The sequence below is a fragment of the Schistocerca gregaria genome, chromosome 8 (assembly GCF_023897955.1).
Source record: "Schistocerca gregaria isolate iqSchGreg1 chromosome 8, iqSchGreg1.2, whole genome shotgun sequence".
In the NCBI taxonomy this organism is placed as follows: Eukaryota; Metazoa; Arthropoda; class Insecta; order Orthoptera; family Acrididae; genus Schistocerca; species Schistocerca gregaria.
In genome coordinates this window covers 347,534,421-347,544,471 of record NC_064927.1, presented here as the reverse complement: position 1 = coordinate 347,544,471, position 10,051 = coordinate 347,534,421, and the positions used below count along the sequence as shown (strand labels likewise).

Here is a 10,051-nt window from a genome sequence, read left to right as displayed (position 1 = left end):
TGAACCATTCATTCAATTCGCTATGAGGGAATGACAGTTCATTGTACGAGTAGAAAATAGCGATTTCATGCTCAAGAAAGATTCTGGCAGAAGTTAAACGCACTGAAAGTATGAGAGATAATTGTTAATATCAACCCGACCATTGAATTCATTATTTGACACTTTCGCAGCCAAGTAGTCTATCTCATCCGTGGCTCATGAAATCATATGAAAATGAGGATTTGTCCTATCTTTACGCTGCTCACACACTCCTCACGAAAGAGACAGTATGTACATGTCTGACTATATTAACAATTACTATCATTTTGTTACTTATAATTTCTACGTTCTCAAATCAGCTAAGGTAAGGCTTTGTCTTAGGCTGAGTATGACAGATTGTTGCCGTCGGTCTTCAGTGTCCCGTGCGACAAACCAGAATTGCTATTAAACACAGAATTATTACATAGTGATCTGTAACAAACATGACTGACCAATAATACGTCCATGCATGTGACTAGAAGAAAGCGACTTGCGCGTTGATATATCAACCACTGACTAGTACGTTATGTAGTAGTGGAATTCGTAATATCAGTTCTCATTTCTTCAGCGATAGCGTTATTTCTGTCAATAAACAACGGGCTCACTCTTCACTGGTGAAGACGTGGTCATGCCAGTCTTGAAGATAGAAAGTCGAACACGCAGATGAAGCTTAGCGCCAATATGTTTGATGCATAGCTGGTTGCGATAACGGGCTCACTCTTCACTGGTGAAGACGTGGTCATGCCAGTCTTGAAGATAGAAAGTCGAACACGCAGATGAAGCTTAGCGCCAATATGTTTGATGCATAGCTGGTTGCGATTTGGAAATCGTTTCGAGAATAATTGAAAACGATAGAGTTCGTTCCTTACTATTTTACGGAAGTAGCTTTTTCACATTCATTCCCGAAAAGTATCTATTCTTCGTAGGTTGGAGTCATATATTTTAGAGCACAGTATTTTATTTTCCTCCATATTAAAAAAAGTAGTGTAATATCAGAAACAAACCTGCATTACGTTTTTATTTTTGAGGATAGTCATATGTTATACTGTTAATGCAGTAATTACAAGTTTGTGTTAAGCTTCAGTCGTTCGGTAGGACATTCTGACGTTTGGTTACGAGAACATTTGGACATACACACAAGGATCAATGGGATTGAGTGTTATTTAAATGTAATTCTTGGATTAAGATTCCTCAACTATTGGTATCAGATACGCAAAACTCACTGCAAAGCTACCAAATTTTTGCTCAGTGGCTACGAATAGTTTATATAAGAATTTTCGAAATTGAAAACGTGTACTCCTCCATATCAGAGTACGTGATTCTCCCTCCCCCCCCCCCCCCCCCTCCTCTCCCCGCCCTCCACCCGAGATGCACCATAACCGAAGACGTCGTCAGACTGTGTTGTTGTGTAGTACCTGGTCAACAACCACGCAGACATTTGCCAGCGTCCATGCTTACTGGGCAGTTAACAGTAATAACAGTAAGAAAGTTCAGATCAGTCAGTCGCGCGATATTTGTTTCTAGCAAAATTACTCAAACATGGTGATTCGAGAAGGCCGTCTCAGTTTCCTTCAGCCAGATCAGTAAGCGATCTGTGTAGATTTCAACACTGTCGGGACACAATATATACCAGTATCAATAACAACTTGTTTGTCTCGTCGGAGGTCGGCACGGAGATGCTGAAATACTTCAACTGCCAGAGCCCCGAAGACAGAAGCCAACTATATCGATAAAACCTACTTAAATTTATTCAGTACCAACGTTAAGTGAGGATTTTGGAAATATATTACAACAGCGGATTTCAGCTGGCATTCAGTGGAAGAAACTCAATGTACCGTAAATCATCCACTAAAGAACTAGTTTACAAAACATTTGTTCGACCAGTTCATGAATATTGTTTATCAGCACCAAATGCTATTAACATAATAGCTAGACAACATCCAACGAAGAGCGGCCCGTTTCATCGCGGTATAGTTTGGTAAGCGCGAGAGCAATAGGAGAGCCCCAAAAAATTCCTGCGTCTCTCTCTACAAGATGGGCGTTCTGTATCGCAGTGAGAATTACCTTTGCAATTCCGACAGCATATGTCCTCCGACATGTGTCTCAAGGCATTACTACAAGGTCAATATCAGAAGGATATAAGCTCATATGGAAGTTTGTGGACAATTGTTCTTCATATGCAGCTTTCATGAATGAAGAAGGGTAATTTGGAAGAACACTTGCAAGCGATGTATATCGAAGATGCGAAAACACGGAGCCGGATATCCACTCTGAGGATCGATACGTAATGTGCGGCGAAGGGAGCAACTTTTCGAATTCGACATGAAACTAATATCCAGTGTTAACATAAAAATGCAACAATAACTGCGTCGATTTGATATTATTTATTTAAAAATAGACACAGTTCATAAAATATTGGATGTACTTTTTATTGCTCCTACAGAGTATGGCGGCATAATTAACTCTGTATGACGAGCTCATTTACGTCTGTAATAAGCTCGAATACTCCACATATACAGTCAATGAAGACCACGAGGCTGTCGTGCCAAGCCATCTCCCTTTCAAATGACCAGTGATTCGAGTGATTTCTGGTAACTAAATCGTGGGGCGAAATATGTGAATGGTTTAAAGTAACTGGATCAGTTTTTACTGCCAAAATTAATAACACCGAACATATTGTTCCCACAGGGACAACGAAATTAGGATTACGCTAATTACAGAGCATACAGAGGCAATCAAACCATCACCACACTGCATTTGGAAACGAAAAGTGAAGAAGCCATAGTAAGTGGTGCAATGAAAAGTACCCTCTGCCATGCACTTCACAGTATTTTACAGAGTATGGATGTTGATCCACAGATTGTGACTGCGCAGAGCGTAGTGTTCTTTTGTTTATCTCAGAGATTGTATGCGGCGATCACGCTCAGTGTTTGACAAAGTGCGGCGAGGCGCGACCGCGCTAGCTGCCGGCATGGCGCCGCCGGCCGGTGCACGAATTACGAGATAAGCGATAAATAAAAAACACAGCGGAGCCCAAGGAGAGGAGGCTGGCTGGCGGAGCGCCAGGCTGCGGTTACTCACTGCGCCGCGCCGCGCCGCGCCGAGGGCCGCACACGGAGCTGTCACTCAGGGGCGCGAGGGGGCGGGGCCAAACCGCCGCCCTCCCTCCTGCCACCCCCTCCACGGGCCGACACGCTCTGACCGCCGCAGCGCCGGACGTGCCACCTCCAGGGTGCAAAAATCTCTCCGCCGCCGTCGCCGTGGCCCAGGCGACGCAGTACGTACGTGTGTGTGTGTGTGTGTGTGTGTGTGTGTGTGTGTGTGTGGTTGGATGAGCGTCGGTGTGTGAGAGACGGGAGGGGAGATGAAGAAGCGGGTGGGAGGGGGCCGGCGCGGTCTGACGCCCCTGCCTCCGGAGGGGTGTCGGAGGGGAGGGGCGTGCGCGGAGTGGGGACAGGGTGTCAGGTTTCGAGGCCTCGGTGTTGCAGACCCGCGCCTCGGACCAGTCCAGCGTGAACCATTGTTTGCCGCAGCCGCAAGTCCGACGGCGCTCTCCCGGTCGGCGCTGCAGAAGGTCGTCCGGCTTCGCAGGCGAGCAGGGTAGCCGACACGGCGACGGCATCTGGCGCGGAGCGGACTTGGCTGCTGTGGCTCCAGGCGCTGCTGCGAATATTTTCCTCCTTTTTGCGGCCGAGACGCCGTACGGAGTACTGAGCGGCAAGACGGCGGCGGCAGCAGGCCGAGAAAAGGAAGACCGGAGAGGAAGCAAGAGACAGAGAGAAAGAGACGGAGTGAGGGAGTGAGGAGAGGCAGCAGGGGATTACGACTACCGGCCGAGGTGTTAATGTTCGGACGCTAACCGCGCGCTCTTTCTCTGTCTCTCTTCCCCGTCGCGACGCTGCCCAGCCGCGCTACGGCTTCGCGCCCCCTCCACCAGCGAGAATCCCGACGCGCTTGCGCACTATTGGCCGTGCGGCACCGCCACTCGCACCGCGTGCGCCAACCGGCGGGCAGCTGCCCCTTCCACAGCGGAGCGTGCCGACCGCTCCACCCGGCGAGCCGGCGGGGAAGTGGCCGAGCGGGCGCCCCCTCCCCAGAGCAGCGCACACTTCCCCTCATTAACACTGGAGAGTGGCGCGAGGCCGGGGTGTCGCTCGGGTGCTGAATCTCACGCGGCAGGCGGCCGGAGCGAGGCGAGGCGTGGCCAGCGCCAGAGCGACGCCGACGCGGACGCGCACACCACGCAGCGCGCGCCCATATCGATTCGGGTACCGCCGCCGCAGTTTTAGGCCTACGGCTGGACTGTGTGGACGGTAGCGGCTTACCGTGGCGCCCGGCGCGCGCCACTGGCGTCGACAGTGACTGTGTGTGACTTTGGATTGTTGTCTTTTTTTCTCGTTTGGTTTTTTGCGCCGTAGCGACGGTTTGTTTGGCTCCTCTGAGATAGTGACAGTTTCGTGTGCGAGTGCAGCCTGGACAGGACAGTGCCACGTGTGCGACCATGGCGAGGCCCCGAAGGAGGCGGCAGGTGTCGTGCGAGCGCGATGCCCGCCGTCGCTGAGGCGGCGACCAGCGCGCGAGGCAGCGGGAATTTGCAGCCACAGCCCGTCGAGCCGAGCGCTCCCTCATGAGATTCGAGCAGAGCGAGATCCTGCGCTCGCCCCCGTCTCGCGCCATGGCCTACCACCCGTTCCTGCTGCAGCGGCCCACGGACTTCAGCGTCAGCTCGCTGCTAACGGCCGGCGGGGGCGGCGGCGGCCTGTCGGCGAGCGGTGGCGGAGGCGGCAGCGGGGGCGGCAGTCCGGCCCCACCGCCCCCGGCCGGCTGCCAGGCGGGAGGCGGCAGCAGTAGCGGAGGCAGCACCAGCAGCAACGGACCCGCGACGACGCCGCCCGGCGCCGCGCAGCAGCCGCCCCCGGCCCTGCCTCCGCCCCCGGCGGCGCCAGCCGTTCCTCCGCCGCCGCCACCTCCGCCGCCCCCGCACCCGGCGACGGCGGCGGCGGCGCACCAGTACCACTTCCTGGCGGCGGCAGCTGCGGCGGCGGCGCTGGGAGGTGCCGTCGGTCCCTACAAGCTGCCCCCGGTCGCGGTGCCGCCCCCGCTGGCGGCGCACGCCGCCCACGCCGGCCCCGGCGGCCCGGCGCACGCCTACACCACGGCTGAGGAGGTGCTGGCGGCGGCGGTCGCGTCGCACCACCCGCACCACCCCGCGCTCGTGCGGCCGCTGAGGCCGCCGCTGCCGCCCGACGACGACGGCGTCGTCGACGACCCCAAGGTGACCCTCGAGGGCAAGGAGCTCTGGGAGAAGTTCCACAAGCTCGGCACCGAGATGGTCATCACCAAGTCCGGCAGGTTAGTGCCAGTGTCTTCTTTCCGTGTGCAGTAGACCGCCTCCATTCGCCTGTGACGAGTGTACTTGTGCTGCTGTGTGACTATAACTTCGTGTATAACCTATTCGTGGCTCTAGTAACTCTATCGGACGATTTACTGCCGCACAAATTTTTTGCAAGTGGTAAACCTACAGTTTTCTACGTTTTACACACTACGAAAATCTTCTATAATGATACACCCTCGCCCGCACCATTAGCTTACTGAAAAACCTTGCAAGTGCCGGTCGGATTATCATCACACGCAATACCCCTCTAGTATTGTTCGGAATTCACCGTCGTAATAACTATGTCTCGTAGCCTAACCATTAAGCCTAACGTGCTACAGCGTTAGTAAACAACAAATATACCGTCCTTAATCGGCGTTCACGCCTAACAAAATAGTTCTTTCCGCGTGGCTACCGACAATTCACAACAACAGAAACCAGAGTGACGTCGCAGATAATTATACTAACAAGTTTCACTATTTTTAAAATCTTTTTAATTGGTCTAAGTATTTTTATGCTATGCGCATAATATTACGGATATTATTACCCATTTTGCATTGATGTTTAAAATTTTTCTAACTAGATGCACTGCGTCCGTACGTCATTTATACGCTATTTTATAACTGTTCACACAACTGTCGCTTCCCTCTGTTTGCAATTAATATTTGGCACTCATCTGCCTGAATGTCGCCCTGTTCTCTAAAATTATAACATGCTCCAGTCATGCGTTAGAAACTATACGCAACGTCTTAAAACAAGCTCTGATGCCGATGAAGCATTGTAGATTATGCGAGAAAGAATTAACAGTATTGTACTTTCTTAATTTTTACTGCCTCTGTTAACGACGTGATTTATTTCTTAGAGAACGTAGAAAGCTGCTGCTTCTACAAGCATTCTTTTTGCCTTAGAGAATACCGAGGGTAATTGAGACGTGTAGTTTCCAGTCACTAGTTTCACGAATTTATGATACTATGCCCCAAATATAATTTTGCCGAGGCGTCATGCGAATGCAATTTTACGCGGGGCAGCTATATATCTGTAATTAACGCTACCACATGCGTGTGTCGCACCGGTTTCGGCTGTTGTACTGTCACATGATCAGTGACATCTGCTTCCTCTTACAGCCTACATCAGCACTGTTAGTTATTTGAATGTTGTGCGGAAATAATTTACGTTGCGTTTATATCTCTGTGCATCCTAAACAAATTTTTCGAACCACTTGATGATACTCTTCTCTCATTGAATACTGACTCATCGTTTGTAATCAGTTAGTGGTCGGTATATTCTAAAATTTGTAGTTATATTGGAACTGGGATTTAATGTTTCGATTTACACAATACTATAAGGCACGAGTACTCCGGATATTCACACGACTTCCTATTTTGTGTTATTTAGGGGGAAAAAGTGAAATTTTAAATAACTTTCACGGTACCGATTGCTTCTGGCTTTCAATTAATCGTGCATCGAAATATTTGTCTCCATTGGAACTAATTTATTGGGCATCTACGTCAGGAACAATATCTTCGACGTTGTTGCTCAAATTAATCACGTGAGAGCGCCGTCTGTTTAAATTCCCCAATAATTTGTAGCCCGGAATAACCTAATAATTTCCTATGGTAGCCTGAAAAAATTATACCCGATTACATTGAGGAAATTATAATCATTCAGTAACCATTTACACGATAATACGCTCCGCATCAAATAAACCCGGTTTAGAAAATATATTTTCATATTTTCTCGACACTTCTAAATCACGAAAATAAACGTCAGGAAATACAGAACACTGGAACCAGACGTGCTTGTTTAGTATTTAACGGGAAACCCATGTTTCTACGTGGCTGTCGTTTGTCGTATGCGAAGTTACGTACCCCGCAGATTATGCTTTCAATTCGTACAACCCAACATTTGCCTTATTATCACGTAATCCTCACTTCCTTAATTCTCTTTATTTACGTGCGTAATAATAATGTAAACAGAATCTAGGATTTTTCTGTAATTTTGGGCGCTGCACAACGCTGCCCGTCCTCATTAACGCGTGTCGTGTTGCAAAAAGCAGCTACGAATTGTAAGAACTATTAAAATTAAAACCATTGGTATTTCAGTTTCGATACTTTTGAGTATATCGTCCCGTCTGAGTGAAACGTGTATCATTTGTCTCTGAAAAAACATTATGTACACGACGTTTGGCAATTGTTTACCTAAAAGGGAAAATGTTAATCGCGAAAAAATCAGTTACTTTTGTTTCGTTAGTCGCGTATTCTGAACACAAGATGATGTGAGTACGAAATTCTCTTTTGTTTGTCTTTATTTTCTGTCAGTTTGCCTTATTTATGCCGCAGTTATTGAAATAACCGTCTCATGATTGTGTTTTGTGAGACGCAAGTGACTTCACACAGGCAGTCTTGGTGTAAAAGTAATCTCAGACTGAAATCTAATATACTTATCAACAGAAAACACGGAGTTTTCACTTTTTGTTACGAGTCGGCACAATATATTAAGTTTCATTAGCTCCCTGCGTTCATATATAGTCTTAACAAGGTTACAAATTTGTCAGTATGCAAATCCGTCGCTGGGCAAATTACGCCTACCCACTCGCTAAGACGCGCGTGCGTTTACCTCTTTCCTCCTCTATGGGCTTGCCGAAGTTGACGATAGAAGTCCGATGGATGTCGTATCTCTGGCCGCTTCATCACGATCAGCTGTTTGACGAGCTATTTGCCAGTCCACGATGAGCCCTAATGCGTTTGCCAGCGAGTAATGAACCGTGTTACAGCGGCCGTTACGACCTAGCCTCTCGAACTCGAATATTTTTTTGTTCGCGCACTGGGGAATTTTCCGGTAACCACCAGCATCCCGGAACTCGTTACAATACTAAAAAAAAAAATCGTTAACCAATCGGGCTGACGACTATTACAGTTTTCATCTGATTCAAAAATTATGTTCTTGCTTCTACTGCGGTCGGACGGTGCTTTTTCCGCGTGTCTTTGAATGCTCTCTCTGTTTATACTGTAAATTCTGATCGTTACTGTAACGCTAAATACGACTGTTACTCGTTATATCAATCTGAGTCCTTTAAAATATCGCGTTCTTGTCTTGGTTTCAGTAGAGTATCATGTGCTTCTCTCTCACACACCCCAGTCTGTTCTTGTAGTTCAGTTCTTTTGAAGCTCCTTACTTTAAATATTTTATTCCTGTGAACTGAAAGAAGTTAAGGAGATGACGATCGTACTGTTCAATATAATAACCCTATACTCGACGGTTCTATTAGTAATTTTCTACAGCCGCAATCAAACAACACATTTATATCAATTAATTTTTTTCCCTTAATAAGACAGTACAATTGTTGCACAGAGTTAATAATCAGTAGTATTTAAACCACACGTTAGAATTATATATTATACTGTAGATTGCAAACCAGAAGCATAAGAGCACTAACTGAGAGAGGGACTGCACAAAGATGTGTTCTTCAGTTTTCCCTAATTATTCTACACTTCTAATGCTATGCCACAACTGTGCAACACGCTGCTTCCCATCGTAGAGTGAGAGGAAAGGTGCTTTCGTGTATCTTTATAAAGCCGTTCCGATACAAAAATAATCGTATCAGTAAACACCAATTCCTTCAAACACGAAGAAGCTGTTTATTTTGCTACCAGTTTCCATCATAAGCAGTTATCACCAGAACAGATGCCTTCACGTTCGCGATAATTTGCACGGACAGAAATTATACCTCTACTTTACTAATTTGCTGTGTGGTTTTTCATTCGTTTAAGCGACTACGAAGCTATCTTACGTCAAGTACTTACAAATTCCTAAAAAACTAAAGGATCTCTATTCTGACTTCTGCACTTGCAAGCAAAAGTGTATTTCTTAGAATGGTCACTAACACTGCAGTGTAAATAGACAGACGGGTGAAAAGTTGCAGAAAATATAATCCAATTCGGTTAGTGTATCCGTCACCTACCTCCTAATATGAAGCCCAAAAACTGCGGCCATGCGTGGCATCACTAAAGAAAATGTTATTTGAGAAATTTTTACATTACAAGGACTCAGTTCACACAAGAAAGAGTAATTTCCAGTGCACCCTTTATTTTTGTTATGTAGGTAAATATACTGAATGAATAGGTAAATGATTACACTCAGCAAGCAAGAAGAGGTGATACTGTGCCTTCCTCTCTTTTTTTATACTTTCCTCAAACATACCCTTTTGCTGCTGCTTTAAGTATTGTAGTGACGTGCAAAATTTTGTTCTAATAACCTATCACTAAATTTGTTCTTATAATCTGTATCAAAGCTTGCTTTAGTTCACTATAAACATCCCTGTGGTGTTTTACGGAAGTTACATCATGTGTAATTCTTTCGTTCTTAAGGATGCCCTCTTCTAAACAGATGCGAGCAACTAATTGTTACCTTAAGTATAACAGCTCCATTATCTTCTGTATGTGTTTCCCAGTTGCAGTGACGATATATTTATTACAGATAATTCACAAGAGTTATACGAAATAAAAATAATATTGAGGGGGCATCAAATTGTGACAGAAAAATATTTATGCCTCTCTTTGAACTTATGCCCGGTGTAGTAGATTGCTTTTGGAACTGATGTGGTTTCTGCTATAGGACACAAGCGACAGATTCACTTGCACTGCGCAGAAAAAAAGACAG

At 46.7% G+C, this 10,051-nt stretch overlaps 1 protein-coding gene across 5 annotated transcripts in view; it reads left to right on the top strand.

The window, feature by feature from the left end:
* Positions 1-3,523: 3,523 nt before the first annotated feature.
* LOC126284584 (optomotor-blind protein-like) overlaps positions 3,524-10,051 on the top strand; it is a 449,788-nt gene continuing 443,260 nt past the window's right edge. For all 5 annotated transcript variants that reach the window (XM_049983607.1, XM_049983610.1, XM_049983608.1 and 2 more), the window contains exon 1: positions 3,524-5,370. In XM_049983607.1, coding sequence (XP_049839564.1) covers positions 4,646-5,370 — 725 coding nt within the window. In that variant the 5' untranslated portion in view covers positions 3,524-4,645. The remainder of the gene's footprint in view (positions 5,371-10,051) is intronic.